This window comes from Macrotis lagotis, chromosome 4 (assembly GCF_037893015.1).
Source record: "Macrotis lagotis isolate mMagLag1 chromosome 4, bilby.v1.9.chrom.fasta, whole genome shotgun sequence".
NCBI classification, from domain to species: domain Eukaryota; kingdom Metazoa; phylum Chordata; class Mammalia; order Peramelemorphia; family Peramelidae; genus Macrotis; species Macrotis lagotis.
In genome coordinates this window covers 251,283,007-251,303,382 of record NC_133661.1, presented here as the reverse complement: position 1 = coordinate 251,303,382, position 20,376 = coordinate 251,283,007, and the positions used below count along the sequence as shown (strand labels likewise).

At 36.3% G+C, this 20,376-nt stretch overlaps 1 protein-coding gene across 3 annotated transcripts in view; it reads left to right on the top strand.

Annotated features, from left to right (window-relative positions):
• The window catches only part of ZNF410 (zinc finger protein 410), a 46,404-nt gene extending 32,985 nt beyond the window's left edge, over positions 1-13,419 (top strand). Inside the window, exons 9-13 of one of the 3 annotated variants that reach the window (XM_074235747.1) lie at positions 3,278-3,367; positions 4,232-4,357; positions 4,835-4,993; positions 7,577-7,715; positions 8,284-13,418. In XM_074235747.1, coding sequence (XP_074091848.1) covers positions 3,278-3,367; positions 4,232-4,357; positions 4,835-4,993; positions 7,577-7,704 — 503 coding nt within the window. In that variant the 3' untranslated portion in view covers positions 7,705-7,715; positions 8,284-13,418. Of the gene's footprint in view, positions 1-3,277; positions 3,368-4,231; positions 4,358-4,834; positions 4,994-7,576; positions 7,716-8,283 lie in introns of all 3 variants that reach the window. The other 2 variants (XM_074235748.1, XM_074235749.1) reach the window with 2 other exon arrangements.
• The last annotated feature ends 6,957 nt before the right edge of the window (positions 13,420-20,376 follow it).

Below are 20,376 nucleotides of genomic sequence, written 5' to 3'. Positions count from 1 at the left end.
TTGGGGCTAACTTTCATGAAGTTGGTCACTAGATTCTTTCTATCTTTATTTGCCCTCTAGTTCAAATAGATCTGGACAGTTTTTAATTTATTTTCTTTCTTTTTTATCCTGGCTTTTACCTCTTAATACACACACGCGCGCGCGCGCACACACACACACACACACACACACACACACACACGAATTTGTGTCATTGGGAAATCCATTTTCTTTAATCTCTGCTCACAGTTATTGTGGAGTTAGAGTTATAATAATTTTGGATATTGATTAGTGTTTTCTTTGATTTACTCATTCAGTTTTATTTGTTGTATAATTTTTGTGTCATGCTTTGCCTCCTGCTAAAATTTTGGGTGAGGTAGTCATTTCTGGGTCTGCTCACTTCTTAATAATAATCTCCATCTTGTAGGCCCATGAAGTTCAAGGTTTAGAATGCAGTCCCTTTCTTGTATTTCAGATCTGAGCATTTGGGACCTTGGAGGCCCTGAAGCTGGACCAGTCAGTGCTTTGGCACTGGCCATATTGGGCACTAAGCAGTGAAGTTCCCTGGATTTTTCTAAGTTCTTACTCTGGGATTTTCTCAGGGAATCCCTTCTGTCTTGCTGCCTCCGCACACAGTTTTATGGGCTCTATGTGCCCTATTTCTGGTCACATTTGCACTTACCTTGCTGGCAGGCCCCACCTTTCCAATCATCATAGAATAACTTAGTTATTATAATTTCTTTTTGGTCCAGTGGGGAACTATGCATTTGCTGAAGTAGATGAGAAACTGAGCAGGCTTGTCAGTATTTAGGCCACCATCTTGGCTAGAAATAAAACTTTTTATTGTTGTTTTTCATTTTATATTAAGTCATAGTTCTATTAAAATAAATACCTTATTGCAGACACTTTATTTGTACCTCTCAGAATCTACAAAGCCAAAATGTGACATCATTAACTATTTGTTTATCTATTCTCTTCCTCTTCATCTCTACATAATGTATTTTTTATCTTTCCTCTGGTCCTAACCTAGTCCCTCATACATTTTGTTTTGTTTTATTTGGTCTGAATCTGTGATTTCATCACCATTTATAATCATTTCAAAAAAAGCAATTCTTCCCTTTTTTTTTCACTCTTTAAAAAGTGAATTTATTGGTAAAGCAAGATGAGAATTTGCTTACCTTTTGAGTAATGAGAGCTACAATGGATCTTCAGATAATTGCAGTCTCCTGGTGCTGCTATATCATACTTGCAAAACAAGTTGGTGACATTTCCCCAAATGCCTCAGCTCGTTTTTTTTTCTGTTCTAGTGATTTGTTGTATTTTCTCATGGCAGTATTTCTTATGTTTCTTCCTCTTTTAATTTTCACCAACTGGCTCTCCACCATCCATTTTCCTGCTCTCATTCCTGGATTTGTTCACGTTAGGATGTCCAATGTAGATTTGAATCATAAATTTTAGAGACTAACAGGATGTTTTTTTCCTTAAAAATTTGGTGCTTTACCCATGGCATGAAGATGACTCTGGAGTCTCTGAGGTAGTGTGGGTAGGCAGTAGGGTGGCAGATCTTATTATCAAATTCAAACGTTTTAAGCTGGACTTAATGGCATACTTCATGACTCAGAAAAGGGCCAGTTAAGCTAAGTTTGGAGAGACTAATACTCTCAAAAAGACAAGGAAACCTGGCCACCAGATCATCCCATTTTTTTGGCTACAAAACTTAATCAAGACAGTGTGCTAAATCACAGATAAGGTGGGGAAGGATCAAGGTTGGAATGTATTCTGAATAGATGAACCTCTTCACTGACGAAATTGCATATTCTTTAAGTCAGTAATGGTGCTGCTAGGTGCTACACTGGATAGAGCACCAGGCCTGGAGTCTGGAATATTGGAATTCAAATCCAGCCTCAGACAATTACTAGCTGTGTGACCCAGGGCAAGTCACTTAGCCCCTATTTGACTTGTTCCATCATTTATATAATGGGGACACACTAGAGAAGAAAATGGCAAACTCCTTCAGTATCTTTGTCAAGAAAACCCATGGACATTGTCCATAGTGTCTTAGTGACTGGACAACAATGAAATCAGTAATAGTAAATGAAAATAACTGACATTTAGAGTACTTTATATATAAATATACGTGTGTGTGTGTGTGTGTGTGTATAATATATATAAGAAGATTTCATCTTTTTATAATCCCTTCTGAGTTAAATTCTTTTAATTTCATTTTGTAGATAAGAAAACTTAGATTTTAGATAGTTTTAAGACAGTAAATGTTAGAAATGAAATTAAAAGTCATGACTCACATCCATTATCCTTATTAACACATGAGGAGCCTTGAATTCAAGGTTGTTAACTGATGTAGGTATTTAGGAACAGAACTGGTGGCTTTCTAGCACTCTTTCCACTCTTTTTTTTCTACATATAGAGACTATGAAAACAAACCATCATAGTGAACACCATAGGAGTGAAAATATAGAAAAGAAGATTTAAGGCTGAGTACAAAACTTAAAATAATAATGGATAGATGAAGAGGAACTTTTTTAAAAAGTCATAAAATGGATGATAATTGTTAGGAAGAGAACCAGAGCAATGTAGAAGCAAAGAAATCAAGGAAAAAGAAACTTTGAAGGAGGTTTAGGGTCCATAATAAACAATACAAAAAGGTCAAAGTATAGAGCTGAGGAAAATTATAATAGTTTTTTAAAATTATTATCTTAAAGCAGAGGAAACAGTTATCTCTGAAGACATTGGTAATAGATGCAAGGAATAAAGGGAAATGAAGTTTATTGGTTTTTGAGCAGGAGTTCTTAACCTGGGGTCTGTAAACTTTTTTATTTATTCATTCATTCATTTATTTATTCACTCATTCATTTATTTAGTTAGTTTTTGCAAGGCAATGGGATTAAGTGGCTTGCCCAAGGCCACTAAGCTACGTAATTATTAAGTGTCTGAGGCTGGATTTGAACTCAGGTGCTCCTGACTTCAAGGCCAGTGCTCTATCCACTGCACCACCTAGCTGCCCTGAGTTGATGTTATTTCTTAGAATTATGTGGTTAAGATGGAAGATGGAGACCCTGAAGAAGTTTGGAAAAGTCATTTTTAAGTAGTATAATAATGAATTCCCCTAGAAGGAAATACTGAGTATTGAAATCTGAGTAGCTTTGAGGACTTAGCTGAATGAAAAAAAGGAATAAGAATGGAGCAGGTCACTTGGCAACATTGATCACCTTAGGAAAAAGAAACATGTATTAATGACTGTGCTCATTCTTTGTTTGAATCTTTTCTTTCCTTTCTCTAGGTGAAAAGCCATTCCTGTGTGAGGCTGAAGGGTGTGGTCGTTCCTTTGCTGAGTACTCTAGCCTTCGGAAGCATCTCTTGGTTCACTCAGGTAGGATTGCCTTTTGTATTGAATGTAGCAGCACAGAGACTCAAGAACAGAATGAAAATCAAAAAGGTGGGAGGTTAAAATGGAAATCTGTCAGAAAACCAACTACTGTAAATATGAATAAATCTTTGGTTCTGCCATGATAAAGCAAACAAAATCTTCTTAAGATGTATTGAATTTGATTGTGTCATCCAAGATGATGAAACATGAGTTATCTCCAGGAACTTTGACTGAAATTGTTGGACCTGACCAGGTCCCCCAGATGATCACTGAGAAAGATAAACAGCATTAGTTGGCATTTACCTGATTGGGTTGCTGTTTAGATCCAATTAGGCATGAGTCGTGTCCTCTAGGGGCTGATATTTTCATTGTTCCAGTGTAAGCGCACAGGGATGCTTTCAGTTCACATGAATGCAGAGACACTGATGTGCTACTAGTTGTCTCCCACAGGAGAGAATCTAAAAACCAAATTCATTGACCATAAAAGAATGAACTATCTCTTGTTCTGGAGCTTTAAGTTCCCTCTAACCCCTGTCAATTTGCTCCTTCCCTGCTAAAAACATCTTTCAGAATATATATAAATACTCAACAGCATAGAGGCAAAAATGATGATTCCCCCCCCCCCCCCCCCGCATCCCAGAAAAATTTCCAAATAACTAAAAGTCAGGTAAAACACAGGGGATAAAAGTTTTCTCTCATTAGAGGGAATAATTTTCCTGTGGATACTGCAGTTTCATTACCAGTGATGCTTTTTTTTTTTATTTAATCCCCTTTCTCTGGGCCTTCATTCGTTGGGCTAGAGTCTCCTGCTGTCAGAAATGTACTTCCTTTCACTGCCTCCCATGCCTTACCTGGTCCCTGTTTCAGGCATGAAGCCCCATCAGTGTCAAGTTTGTGGAAAAACCTTCTCTCAGAGTGGAAGTCGGAATGTACACGTGAGGAAACATCACTCAAGGATGGGAGCAACCGGAAATCGAGAGCGAGAGCAAACAGGTGAGAGCAGTAGACATGAAGGAGCAAAGTCTTAAACATTTTTAAAAAGCCAAGACACTTGCCTGAGTCTAATTAATCTTGTTTTTCTGATTCTCTTTTGGTTGTAGCAGGCTAGTCTATATTTGGTAGGGTGGCTAGAATCCATGAGGTTTTTACTAGAGGAATTGATCTTCTCACTGCTCTCATTTTATTCTGGGATTGGCTTCATTCTGTTCTCCCTTAAAATTGTTCCTTTTCACTTTTTTCTTCTGATCAATTAATCTAGGCAACACTTCTTATCCTTCCTATGCTTACCATAAACAGATATAGCTTTCTATAATCTTTTGCCCAAACTTTTCATCCTTCTTTCCACTGACTGGATGAAAAGGAAATTGATATTGTCTTTACATATGAGAATAGCATCTTTTTCTCCCCCTGAGGAAATGAAGGTTGAAGAGAGCCTTGAAAGACATGATCTAGTTCCCACTTGTCTTACAGCCTTCTCCCTCTCTGCAGCTGAGCCGCTAATGGGGAGCAGTTTGCTTGAGGAAGCTTCAGTACATAGTAAAAACCTGGTGTCTGTAAACTCACAGCCCAACCTTGGTGTAGAGTCCTTGCACCTACCAGATACTAACACCATCCTGGGAGTAGAGCAAGGTAAGATCATGAATTTTCTTGTGTCTTTTAGGGAAGAGGAGGCTGAATGGAGTTGTATCCAAAGTGAAAAGTTTCAGCTAGGCTCCTTTCTGGCCAGTCTCTTCAAAAGTATAGCCTCTGTTTATATTTAGGATTATGAGATGGGGGCAAATGTAGATCTTGAGCCTGTTGCAAGCTCTGTTTTTGCCAATGTCATTTGAGAATGCTTTTTGCTTCTCTTGTGCCATGGGTGGGAACCACTGAAGTATGGTCTGTGTTCTAGCCATCTGGACCCATTATTATCTTTTTGCCTAGGCATCCAATGAATTTTATTTAGGAATGGAGCTAAGTAGTATGATACTAGGATGTAGAGATGTTCTTTAGAGGATGCCACAGAAGGATGCTGTAGGCTAGAAAAGATTGTTCCTCGTTAACATACTCTTGAAACAAAGGCTTTATGTAACTTTACCTCTTTCTCTTCAGCATGCCAGCAGGCAATGTGGTACAATAACTAGAGTTCTGCATCTGGAGTCAAGACCTGGCTTCAGATCTTGGTTCTGCCACATACTTGTATTTTCCTCACCCACAAAATGTAGAACATTGCACTAAATCTTTTAAAATTCTTTATAGCTCAAAACATGTGATCCTGCTGTGTCTGATTTCAACTTAGGAGTTGAACTTTAGGTACAGTACTACCTGTACTATTACAGTACTACCTCCTCAGGGTTAAACTGGAACTAGATCAGCTTTGGGGGGTCTATGGAATTGAGGTGAATTTCACATAGCTCTAAATGCCCCTCTTATTTTAGTCTAGCTGGGTCCCATCTTTATTTTAGAAGTTGTAGTCCTTTCTCTAGTCAATGATTTTCGTCTTTGATTTTCTGAGCAATTTTAAGTCACAACATTATGTAGCACTTTATAGTTTATAAAGAATTTTTCTTATAACAGCTTTGTGCTGCTAATGAAGTATCTGCATTCCCACTTTTTTCAGGGATATAATCCCTTCATGTTTGCCATGACTGCCTCTTCTTTTTGAATATTTTACAGATTGCTCTGCCTTGAACCTCCTTCTGTCATTCTTTGATCTCTTAAATCAGGTCCAAAGAAAATCTTTTTTCCATTTTCTTACAGACTTATCATAAAATGTTATTATACTTGGCTTTCTCTCTATTTGATATTCATATTCACACTTCCTGTGATATATAAACTGCTATATTCCTTGCCCCCCTGCTAAAGAAAACACTCCCTTAGATCTTAGCGTTGTGTTTTTTAAATCAAGTACTCTTCTTTTGCATAGAAATTTTACTTAAGATCAAAAGCCTGTTTGCCCACTCCTTGAAAAATTTATCCAGGTGCCAGCAAGCATTAAGTGCCTTATTCTGCTTACAAAAAGTAGATCTAGTCAAAGCACTTAGAGTATTGTTGGGGTAAGCAACATTTACATAGATAAAATGGTATTGTGCTATGTTCTATATGTAATGAGTATGACTAGGACAGTTCAGGATGGGGAGGTTGGTGTGAACTACAAGAACATTAGCTTTGAATCTTTGAGGAGCAAGATGTAACTACCTTTTTATATAAAAAGACAGCACTAAGGTGAATTCTATCAGGACTCTTCAGGGCACATATTGTGCCTGGCATGTTCTGTTCCATGATGAACAAACAAGCTTTTGGTTTCCACAAATAAGGCTGATGGATAATTAAAACTCAAAACATGGAAATTATGTGGGTATCAATTTATCAACTTCAAATATTCAGAAGATTTAAGGAAGTTTAGAAAATATAGCAAAAATCTTGATCTCTGCTTAGTGTCCTTCTGAATCTTTAAAGTGAAGAATTCATTCAATAATCCTATAGAGGATATTTAATGTGTATCTTAGGTGATTTTCTTTAAAAAGGCCAATTTTGATACCAGTAGTGCTAATTTGGGTAGCTTTCCTCAATGTACCTTGGCATATGCTATCTTTTTTTTGCTTTTTAGGGGTTCTTTTTGGTTTTTGCAAGGCAATGGAGTTAAATGGTTTCCCCAAGGTCACGCAGCTAAGTCTGAGGTTGGATTTGAACTCAGGTCCTCCTCACTCCAGGGCCAGTGCTCTACCCGCTGTGCCACCTAGCTCCCTCATATGCTTTATTTTCAACTGTGTATCAATTTTTATTTTAAAAATGTAGCAGTCTCTTACCTAGATTTTCTGTCTTTTCTATTTAGTTTATAATCATTATTCTAGAATTGATATGCAATTTCAGTTGCCTCATTTTTATAGATGTGGAAACTGAGACCTCAAGGGAATTTCAGGGTCTTGTCCAAGTTCTTATGAGTAAATATTGGATGTGGAATTTGAACTCAAGCCTGCCTTACTCCCAAGTCCCCCACTCTATGTACCATCCCCTGCAGCTGATTTTCATATATGTGTGTGTGTGTATATGTGTGTATATATATATATATATATATATATATATATATTATGTATAATTCTAAAACTTAAGAGTTAATAGTTCTTCATTTAAGTTCTCAAGTGACTTTACTTCAGTCCTTTTGTAGATCAAGTATTTATTTGTGTGGGTTCCATTCTGTCTCTAGTAATACATTCATTCTGTTGTTTACAGAGGTGCTTGCAGAAGGAGCTTCACGTTCCTTGTCTTCAGCACCAGAAGTGGTTCTACCACAGTCACATCACCTGGTGCCCATGTCTACTGGGAGACAGTCATATGAGGTTTCTGCCTTATTACAGTAAATCTACAGGAGGTAAGACAGCTGAGAAATGTCTTATTAGTATCTTGTTTGACAGATGTGGAGATTGGTCGGAACTCTGCTATAAGATGGAGGTATTAAAAAATGAGGCAGAAGCTTGGTATTTTCTCCAGCCCCAGAGTTAATGATATACTGGACAGTCTCTTATATTTAGCTAATAAGTAACAGTTAATCTTTAAACAGACTCTAACCCTTTGAGTAGTAGTGTTTCCTGAAGTGGAAGATTTGGAAGTTTTTTGAATTCAGTATTTTAATTCTTTTTTTCTTTTACATGAAATACACTTTATGTTGTGGATGTTTTTTCTTTTTTTGTAGAAGAGAAAAATAACATCCAGGGAGGAAGTGATTTATACAGTCCTCTAGGGGCAAGGATAGCAATAAAAGAAGTAATTTCATATAGTCAAAACTAGTCATTTATTTAGTTGTCTAAGATTCTATTGGAGAATGACCAAGAACTGTATATGCTGACTGGTTAAATGGGTATCTGTTTCAGTGTTAGAAGGATTTAGGGATGGGGAGATGATTTTAGTTAATTTCCTTTTTTTCTTTTTCTTTTTTACAGTCATGAAAGCAAAGTGATATATCAGAAAAATGGGCATCAGAAGCAAGTGTTAATTCTTGGAAGAACTAGCTACATGCTTGAATCCCAAGTGCACACTTTGGGGTAGAGGATGCTTTTAGCTTATGGTCTGATAGAACCAAAATGAAACTGTGATGCAGGCTATGTTTCTGGCCCTCGTTCATCTTCCCCTTGCACACAGAATGAATGTGGGAGTGATCATTTCTTTGGGGCCTCTTCACACTTAACCATCTGATGCAGAGGAGGAATAAAGCACTGAATGTGAACTGGGTAACTGTCTCTCTCCTCCCATAACATTTTGGGGTGATGTCTCCTGAACATGAATTTGATTTAAAAGCATCAACTAATGTGTGATGTTACTGTTGATTGGAGGAAGGCTTTTTATTTTCATCCTGCCTCAGCTATCTTTTCACATGGATGAATACAGTTCTGCCTACAAGATGACAAAACTTCTCCAGGAAGCTGAGATTTCAAGATGCCTTTTTTTGCTTTAGGGGAGGGGGTGTTATAAATTCTAAGGGACCTTCTTCCTTTTGGTCACTTAGCAGGCGTTTTCCCTCTACTGGGCTGCAAATATAAAATTTACTTGAATCCCCTTGGCCCTAGGGCTGAGATGCCATCTTCTCCTACCCACCTCCACTTGTCACTTTGCCCCTTACTGTTTTCTTAGTTTCTAAAACTTATGGTAGCATGTTAAAGAAAATTTTTAATTTAAAAATCAGATGATGAGCTTCATTTGTTTTATCTTTAAATAAACAAACCAACAGCCTAGTTCTTTTTTGTCTCCTTGTTTGGGATGATACTTATCTTCCTTGGCATGGGAATAAATTCCATACTCTAATCTCTTCCCTTTTGTAAGGGCACACACTTAATTTATCCTCAGGGCACAATATAACTAAGTAGGATTGTGTTCTGTGAGCAGTGAGACTTGCTTATGAGGTCTTCATCTTATTTTTCTCATCTGTAAAACAAGAAGACTTGGCAAGATAACCTAACAGTATCTGAACCTAGGTTTGTAGGCAGAGACTTGGAGGGACTTTGAAGGTTATCTAGGCCCAATTTATTTTACAGTAGGAAAATGGGTCCAAAATGACTTGCCTTAGCTTACCTAGGTATTAAGTAGCAGAGCCAGCATTTGAACCTGGATACTCTGACTCCAATTGCAGAGTCCTTTTCCTGCTGCATCACTTTGTTTCACTTGGAATATGTAGAGAAAGAGGCTTGGAATGATTGTGCACACTATCAATGCAGAGATTTTCTGAACTCTTTCAGAAATGACTTCTTAAAAATCAACTATAGTATTCATATTTTCCCTCCTTAATAGGATGAAGCTGAAGACCAGGTTTCTCCACTACTTGGAGGGAGACAAGGGTGAAAAAGGAAGCATCCTGCTATCTTGGGCTGACAAATGTGACTACTTTTGATATTCTAGATTCCCCAAAGGGGATTCCCCAAAGGGGACTTAGGGATTGTGAATATCAAGATCCACTTCTGTGCCAGTTGTCTAACCACAGTTTTCCAACCTCCTTCCACCCTGCCTCCCTTTCTCCCTATTCCATTGTTAAACAAACACAGTCATTCCAACTTCTCTTCAGGTGATTTCTGTATCTTTATTTTTAGCCTTAAGCTCTCATTTGCCTATAGAAAATCTGATTCTGTCTTTCCTCCAAACAAACTTTTCATCATTTCTGTCTGGGGCACCACTATTTAACCCATTCTCTTTTGCTCAGAATCTTGGTGTTATCTTTTACTGTTCCTCTCCTTCCCCTTTCATATACAAACAATAGCCAAGTCCTGTCAGTTCCAGGTCTTCAGTCTCCCTGATACTTGTCCTCCAATCTGTATTTCCACTGCCACTATTCTAAGTTTAGGCCTTCCTTACCACCTTTTGAGAGTATTTTGATAGACCTATGAGTTCTTCCCACAAACCTAATCTCTCCTTAAATCCATTTGTATTCTGTTGTCAGCCTTGGCTTTCTATTGTCCCTACATATAAGTAGCTCTGATATTCAAGGACCTCTAAAATTTGAAACCACTAAACTTTTCCATCATTGTTTCATATTACCTTCCTCTTCATACTCCGCTTCAATCCAGCTAGAATAGTTGTTATTCTTTGGGCATATATTGTTCTTTCTAGCTTTTGTGGTTCTTATGTTTGGAATGCTCTTCCTTCCCTTTCCAAAATTCTACTCATCCTTTGAAAACCAATTAGATTGTCACCTCCATGAAGTTTTTCCTCATGTCAAAAACTAACCTCTCCCTCGGACCTGCTGTACTCCCCAAAAACCTATTCTTTATCAGGCCTACCCTTTGTCTTAACAAGCTATCCATGTCTAAACTACCAGCTTTTCCTACCTAGCATTCCATCTGATCCCTGCAAAAGGAGATATGAGAAAACCAGGTTAGAAATTCCAGGATTCTGTTCACTAATAACTTCTATATTGTTTGAAGCTTTTGGAACAGTTTTCTCATTAACTTGAGGAATGATAGTAAAACTATCATTTTATAGGTGAGAAAAAAGAATTGATGTGAACTGTTCAGGGCCACGTAACTGATAAGTAAAACTTCAACTCAAGCTTTCTGACCACTTTTGGTGGTCATTGGTTATAACCATAATATCAAGATGGTACTATCAGGAGCAATTTGGAATTTGAGTCTAGAGGAGTGTACTTTTGTAGGTAATTCCCTAAAATTAACTTTCTCCAAGTTATAATTCAAATTTTGGGCATAGCCATCTTGTTTTTTCTGGATATGGGAAATGACTAACTGGTGATATGATTATTGTCAAAATGCCTTCTTTGAGAAGCAAAAATGTCCAATTTTATATTGCAGAAACTGGCTATTCTCCAGTGATATATACGAGTTTCTACATAGTTTATATGGAGATAAATAATGACTGTCTTTGCTTCAAACTTATTATTGAGGAAAGTACTATATCTTTCTCTACGGTATTAAGAAAAACTCCTCTGGAATATTAGGTACTTGCTATGTGAGAAGTATTCTACTTAAGGGGATAAAGAACAGCTGCTATAAGGAACATAATAGTTCATCAATACACATTATCATTCTCTGGTGCTATTGAGTCCTTTCCATTGTTATTGGGGAGATCATAATTTTAGGTTTAGTACTGTCTTGAAACAGATTCAGCCTGTACCATTCCTAAAGTTGGTTCTCTTTCTTCCGTTGTTGTATTTGCTGCAAATGTAAGATGTAGACCTTGAGGTTGATGAGGGTTGAAATTGTGTCCTTCCCACTTCCATGTCTCTGATCTATTTCAAATTACCTACTTTTCTATTCTTGGAAACCCCTCAGTGTGTGAACTCATCCATACACACTGTTTAGCTGCTCCCCCAACTTTTCTCACAAAGTATCTTGTAGTCTCTTTTATTAAGTATCTTTTATGTGCAAGACACAATGCAGCTGCAAGGATAAGCAAGACAATTTGTCTCATTGAACTTAAAATCAAGTTGGAGATCTAAGATACTGATTTTTAGTTATTTGTTTAAGTGCCTAAGAGAGACACAAAGTTCACTGAACATTTTAAGGAGAGATCACTTTTACCTAGGAAGAGGAAGTAACATTTACCAAATTGAAATGAAGGGGAAATTATTCCATTTGGAATGGTATAAGCTAAGACACCAAGACAGAAAAGTAATATATTCAGTAATACGAGTAGTCTGGTTTGATTGAAGTATGGCGTACTTGTTTAAGAAAATTATTTGAAGCTGGAAATGGATGTTACAGTCAAGGGACAAGGGAAGCCAAGCTTAAAGAATTTAGGAGTTGTCTGTTAGGCAATATGGGTCAGCCATTGAGAATGCAAGGTCATTTCCCAAAACACAAGGAGTAGGATTTTATGGAAGGCAAATCTAACCTAGAAAATTAACATGGCAAAACATAATTACCTTTCACCTAAAATCTTTCATTTCTGAATTTTGTATTTTTATCAACAGCCATATTATTGCCTATACTCAAAACCTGTCATCTTTACCTTCTCCACTTCAATCTATGCCTTATTCATAGATCAATCTTCCTAATGCCTAGATTTTATCCTTCTCCACCACTCAAAAACTTAATGGTTGGTCTCTTATTCTAGAGATATGGAAAATACTCCTATTAGAAAGGCTTCAAATATAATCCTAGCAGGATACTCTCTACTTTTAAGGCCCAGCCTAAGTACACAGAAACTTATCACTAGTAGACTGGTCAGAATTAAAAATGGCCCTCTATCTCATGCTGTAACTTCCTTCTGCTTTTGCAATGATGGTGACAGTGATAGAAAAAGGAGCAGAAGTTTCCAAACATTACTCTGCAACACCTTTTTTTATCTAAAAGTTTTGTCATGCCCTCCTTTTTATAGTTCTAAATTTTCTCTCTCCCTCCCCTCTTCCTAAAATAGTAAGCAATTTAAGTTATTTATTTGTAATCATGCTAGTAATGTTGTGAAATCCATACTAGTAATGTTGTGAAAGAAACCAAAAGAAAACACAAAAAAATTAAAACCATGTGCTTCAATCTACAATCAGTCCATCCGTTCTTTCTTTGGATGTGGATAGGCTTTTGGAATTGTCTAAGGTAATTTTATAGCTGAGAGGAGCTAAGTCATCATACAATGAAGGCTGTCATTTCACTTTGCATCAGTTCATGTAAAACTTTCAAGGTTTTTCTGAAAGCAAGAGGCTCATCATTTCTTATAGCACAATAGTGTTCCATAACATTCATATTCCACAGCTTGTTCAGGCATTTCCCAATTGATGGGCATCCCCTCAAATTTCAAAATTTTTGTCACCACAAAAAGAACTGCTATAAATAATTTTGTACATATACATTAAGATCTCTGGCATAGTCATGATATTGCTGGATCAGAGTATTGATTGCCCTTTGGTATAGTTCCAAATTGTTCTCCAGAATACTTGGCTCAGTTAACAACTCTACCAATCCTATATTAGTGTCCCAAATTTCCCATATTCCCTCAATATTTAGCATTTTCTTTTTCTGTCATATTAGTCAATTTGATAGGTGTGAAGGGTTACTTCAGAGTTGTTTTAATTTGCATTTTTCTAATCAAAGTGATTTAGAGCATTTTTTATATAACTAGCAATCTATGCAAATAATTTTCTTGGATTAATATTTTGTTCATGTAAAATTAAGAATTTATTTTTATAACATCTCAAAATAGAAAACTTGATAATATCACTTACAATTTTTGTAAAATAGTAAGATATGTGATAGATGAGCTTTGTAATCTGTAAAATTTTTCAAATACTAGTATATGGATAGATATTGTTATTTATTTTTCAACCATTAATCAAGATTGCTATTTTAGCTTTAGAAGTTATAGCAGAAAACTTATTCAAGTAAAATGTGAGAAACAAGCAATAGAATTTATATTGCTTTGCTTGATAAGAGCCCATCATTCTCAGGTTCAAACACTTTTATTTCAACATTCAATACTACTGCAAGAGAAGTCTGTTAATCACTTTTTGTTCAGATGGGAAAAGACCTATTTGTCTATGGGCAAATGAATTCCTTATCAATTTATATTTAGAAATAAAATGATTTACTTCTTGTAGACTCATCAAGTAATAAGCAGGTCTTGTGAAAATTTGCCTTTGCAGCACAAGTTATTTTTAAAAATTTGGAAATAAAGTAAACATTAAAATTTTTTTTTGATCTTACTTTCGATCACCTTATCTGAGAGTATAGATTTAAGGATCTTGCACTGATTTAGAGTACTGCTTTTCAGGAATACCAAATATTCAAGTTTCAGGGGGAAATTTTTGTTATAAAATGAATTTGTTTAATCTTTACTTTATCCCTAAGATTACTTTCTTGTCTTAGCTCACAAGTTCTTCTAGTTACTTTGTAATGAGAAAGCCACCATGTTTTACAATAACACAAATGGCCCTATGGTCTGATTGCATATTGCAACATGATTTTGCAAAAAGCCATCCTTTTCAGTATGCTCTATAAAATTACTCATAATCATTTGGAGAACTGTAGTATACACTATATCCTAATTGCTGGTATGTGGGGGCAGCATGTCTCTGAGTAGTACATGAAATCATCTGAGTGCCTTTTAATATCAAGTTTTTTTTTTTCATTTAAAAACAATTATGTTAAAAATTTGTCTTGTGACAGTGCTTATCTATGGGTTTGTAAAGTAGCAAATCTTCCTCAATAGTTTAAATAATATAGGGTGCCCCAAAAGTATTTCAGGGTATTTTTAAGATCTAATAGTTTTAAACTGTACTAAAATGTTTGGGAGACTGAACATATATACATATGATCAAATGATCCACTTCTACTGCAAAATAGAAAGTCTTTGGTTTCTCAGATGATACATCGCAAAGATCTTAAAAAAAAAAGTCTTCTCTCCTTCAGCCATATTCTCTGCAAGAACCATTTAAACCTATTTAGCATAAAATATGCCAAACATTGTTTTAATAGCTGTGGGTAGTACCAATATTTGTCCTGAAGGAAGTGTTTTTACACTATCTAATTCTAGAAGCAACCTTATTTGGCTATTTCAGAAGTTCTTTTGCTTATCAGAAAGATCTAGTTTTTTCTTTGGAAAAATAATCTTGCCAATATACTTTGTGTGTGCATTTATATATATATATATATATAAAGATATTTTGTTTTATTAGATGTCATTCACCATTTTATTAGGTTTTTATTCATGCAAAGCAATTAGTGTTCTTCTCTATCAGTAATGGTACTTGTGAATCCCAAAGATAAGGACTGCGGAATAGGTTTTATGAATTTGAACTTTTTACTTTGTTTTTCTGTATTTTGACGACTTGTCTTTATTGTCCTTGCTCATTAGTTTTAGCTGCTGAAGTGGACTTTCCTTTCAAATAGGTTTTGTATTTATTCATCATGAAGGGATACTTAACACTTAAAATTAAAGACAATAAAAATGGATAGATTTAAATACTGATATTTTCAAATGATTATAACCATTTTTGAGTTACTTCAATTTGCTTTTAAGCTGCAGAGGCTTGGGTTTTTATTTTTGTTTTTCAAACAGCTTACCTGCTAAAATGAATGGTGAAAATATAACTGATGTTATGCCATCTTTCATTTCCATGTAAAGACTATTAAAATTCAATTTTACATAATTTATATTTAAATGAAGCAAATAGTATGGAAACAGAATTTAACTGCAATATAAGCCTAACACTAAGATGGTGCTGTCAACATGCAATAACTCAAATCTGATCTCATTTGTGCATGAAGAATTTAGTGATTATTGTACTGCATTCAGTCATTTGGAACAAATTTACTGTTACTCTTGACATCTAACTTTGAGTCAGACTTTGTTCTCACTGAAAAAAATGATTATATATTCTTTTACTTCCTCCCCTTAGCTCAAGAGTTTTGGACTCCATATTATAGAAAAGTGTAAGTTTAGTTTTCTCAAGGGCATTTAAGGTTGAAAGAGGGTAATAGCCAAAAATTAGACAAGATCACAAAAAAACTCCCTCCATTGTCAGGGACTGGAGTCACTCACTACCTATGAACTCTTAACATCACAGGCCTACCTTGAGGTACATTATGCTTATAGAGGAAGTGGAACTCAAGAAAGTTAAAAAACAGCTGGGCTGAACCAATTAAGTTTTATACCCAAAAGATATTTGTGTTGCAGGCCACAGTTATGAGGGAGTTAAAGGAGTCATTCTCAAGGGTATCTGAAGAAGGGAAAGAGGAAAAAAATTATTAAAAATATTAAAAGACGTGGCCAAGAAACTACATGCCTTTCCATTCTATACAAAATTTCTGTGAAAATAAGCAAGTATATAAAGGACACCCTTGTTGATACTGAAAGCTACAAAGATGACTTGTAAATTTTTTATAGCATGCTATCATCATGCAACACTGAACTAGGCATTGTCTTTTATAAACAAAACAAAAAGCACTTGATTTGGCAGATCAGGACACCTCAAAGGCCCTCCAACAAGATGCCCTCCTATACATGTCAGGATTTCACAAGATTCCTTATAGCAACAGTGAGAATTTTTTCAGGTAATGATTCTTCCATTATTGTAGTTATCATTGTTCAGTTATATCCAACTCTTTATGACTTCATAAAGATATTGGAGTAGTTTGCTATTTCTTTCTCCAGTCTATTTTGCAGGTGAGGAACTGAAGTGACTTGCTCAGGGTCACCCTCCTAGTAAGAGTCTGAATCCAGATTTTAACTCCAAAAGATGAATTTTCCTGGCATTGTATTCACTCAGCCACATAGCTGTCTGAATTATAACAAGTGATAAAAGGGAGAGGCATACTCACCAAAAGCCTTCATTAGCATAAAGGTCTGGTGCAGACTAAATGAATTATCCTTATAGATGGTGCTATAACAACTATTCGCATATAACATTGAAGAGATTGCATCAAGTCTTCTAAAGGAGATCTAGAATCACTAAGGAGTTATTTTGGCTTGCCATACACACAGTAAAAGCGAAGTGGCTGAAGAATTACTTTTACTTAGTCAAGTATTTATTAAGCGCCCATTATGTGCCCATATTGAACTAGATGCTGTAGATATAACTACAAAGAATAAAGCAATCCCCAGTTTTAATAAGTTTACATTCTGTTGGGAGACATGAACATAAATATATACAGCATGAACATAAAGTGAATGAACAATTAGATGCAAGGTAGTTGGGAGGAAGGGTATGAGCATTTGAGGGGATCAGGAAAGGCTTTATATCCAAGGTGGTCCTTGAGCTGTGTGCTAAAGGAATAGAGGGACTGTGAGGTGCTGAGGAAGGAGTATATTCCAGGGATGTGTGTTGGTCAGAAGAAAAGCAAAGATAGGAGATAGAGTATTGTATGAGGAAGAAAAGAGGCATGTGAGCTAAATTGCAGTGAGTGGAAGGTATGTGTGTGTGTATATATGTGTGTGTGTGTGTGTGTGTATGTATATATATATATAGCTTGGATGGATACTGCAAGACCAGAAGGAGAAGATAAATGGGTAAATTTTAATGATCTCAACTTTAACTTAAAGGACAGACCACCTTTTTAATACCAATATTATTCTGGTGATTCTATATATATGGCTGTGATTAATGGAATAAGGAAAACTAAAGTCTATAGAGAATTGAAGCTGAGGCTGATCCAAAAGGGAATGGAGAATTGCATGGTTGGCATGAACATGCAGCAACATGTTAAAATGCAGAATTATCAAGGCAAAACATTCTAAAGGATATCATCAAAGAAAAACATTAAAAAAAAAGATGGATGGGTTGTCTGGTGAAAATGAAGGATAAATAGATCTATTTGTTTCCCTAGTATCTTCACAGAATCAGAAGCATTCAAAGCAAGCTCAAATACATTGGGTAGAGCCTCCTTGGAGAATTAACAGGAGGACTTTACTGATATTTGAATAGAAAAGCCACATATAGATGAATTGCAAGAGCACCATATCAATATGAAGATCACAGATCTACTAAAGCACTGGAGACAGAGATGTTCAACAAAGTTAGAAATATGGTTCTGGAGTTGAAAGATTGGGGCTAATTTTAGGAGTGTTCCACAAGAGTAATAATAAAGTCACAGGCACAATTACATTGTTGATGGAACTGTGAACTCATCCAGCATTTCTGGAGAGCAATTTGGAACTATGCCTAAAGGGCAACGAAAATTGTACTCTTTGATACAGCAATACCACTACTGGGTCTATACCCTGAAGAGATGATGAAAAAGGGTAAAAACATCACTTGTACAAAAATATTTATAGCAGCCCTGTTTGTGGTGGCAAAGAATTGGAAATCCAGTAAATGTCCTTCAATTGGGGAATGGCTTAGCAAACTCTGGTATATGTATGTCATGGAACACTACTGATATATTAGGAAACCAGGAGGCATGGGAATTCAGGGAAGCATGGGGGGATTTGCATGAACTGATGCTGAGTGAGATGAGCAGAACCAGAAAAACACTCTACACCCTAATAGCAACATGGGGGTGATGATCAACCTTGATGGACTAGCTCATTCCATTAGTGCAACAATCAGGGACAATTTGGGGCTGTCTGAAATGGAGAATGCTATCTGTATCCAGAGAAAGAACTGGCATTTGAACAAAGACTAAGGACTATTAACTTTAATTTAGAAAGAAAAAACCTGATATCTTATTTTTTGACCTTGTTATCTCTTATACTTTGTTTCTTCCTTAAGGATATGATTTCTCTCTCATCACATTCAATATGGATCAATGTATACCATGGAAACAATATAAAGACTGACAAATTGCCTTCTGTGGGGGGTGGGGGGAGGGAAGTAAGATTAGGGGGGAAATTGTAAAACTCAAATAATCTTTAAGTACAAAAAAAATAATAAAGTCACAGGAGCAGATGAGTTGAAGGAAGAATATGTAATAGACGTGGATTGAAGAAAGAAACCTAAGGAATACCTACATATATGAGAAAAAAGAAGACACTATCATGGTTAGTGTAGGAGAAAAATCAGGAGGTCAAAGGGTCATAAAAGTAAAAGGTTTAAAGAAGGGGAAGAGGGAGTATGTCAACAATATCAAGTATTATTGAGTTCAAAGAAAATTTGTAGGGGCTGCTAGGTGGCTTGGTGGATAAAGCACCGGCCCTGGAGTCAGGAGTACCTGGGTTCAAATCCGGTCTCAGACACTTAATAATTACCTAGCTGTGTGGCCTTGGGCAAGCCACTTAACACCATTTGCCTTGCAAAAACCTAAAAAAAAAATTGTGATTAAATTCAGTAAAAAAGGACTAAAGGAATTAATGTGTTTGTCAGTTTGAAAGATAACTTCCACAAAGTAAAGACTGACATTGCTTTCTGGGGGGGGTGAGGGGTGGGAAGTAAGATTGGGGGAAAAAATTGTAAAACTCAATATCTTTAATAATAAAATAAAATAAAAAGGGATTAATAATAACTCCTAAAAAAAGAAAGATAACTTTTTTTAGGTTTTTTTTTTTTGCAAGGCAAATGGGGTTAAGTGGCTTGCCCAAGGCCACACAGCTAGGTAATTATTAAGTGTCTGAGAGTGGATTTGAACCCAGGTACTCCTGACTCCAGGGCCGGTGCTTTATCCACTGCGCCAGCTAGCCACCTGTGAAAGATAACTTTCAGTAAAAATGTGGGAACAGAAGATTAGAAGGAACTAAGAAATGAATGAATGAATAGCAAGGAGGTATAAACATAGGACAGCTTATAGGAATAAGATGATGAAAGTTCCAGACCCCACACTGGATCCAAAGGGCAGTAATGAAAGTGGTGAGGGGCCTCTGCCACTTGATCAGTTCAAAGAACTGGGGATGTTTAGACTAGAGAAGAAAAGGCTTGGGGGAGATGATAAGATAGCTATTTTCAAGTAATTAAAAGGCTATCATTTGAAAGACTTTTTTTTTTCTATGTGGCCCCAGAAGGCAAAACTAGGAGCAAGGGGTAGAACAAGGAAAGATTAAATTTAGATATAATGAAAGAGAAAATTTCCTTAAAATTGGAACTGCTTCAAAATAGAATGGACTTCTTAAAAGGTAGTGGGTAGGGTGGCTAGGTTGCACAGTGGATAGAGCACCGGCCCTGGAGTCAGGAGTACTTGAGTTTAAATCTGGCCTCAGACACTTAACAATTACCTAGCTGTGTGGCTTTGGGCAAGCCACTTAACCCCATTGCCTTGCAAAACAAAACAAAGAAACCTAAAAAAAAAAACGTGGGTGATTTGTCTTCAAGCATGGGGGGTGAGTTGGGGGGAGGGATGATGACTTCTCTAGAAGCTTATAATGAATCAAGGGATCACTGCAATCTCTTCCATTCTAAAATTCTGTGATTCTGAGTTTTTCAATAAGCTAGGCAATGATTTGAGAGAGAGAGAGAGAGAGAGAGAGAGAGAGAGGTGGGATGATGAGAGGTAGAGTGAAGATTTGGGGGTTTTGTTTAGGTTAGGGGAGACCTGAGAATGTGGGAGGGTAGAAAGGGTTGATTTGATGGAGAGGAAAAGATTGAAGATGGAAGAAGGTAAGGGGATGATTGATGGATTTCAAAGTTCTGGAAGAAAAGTTAAGTCATCCATAAAAATGAAAAGCAGAGCTTC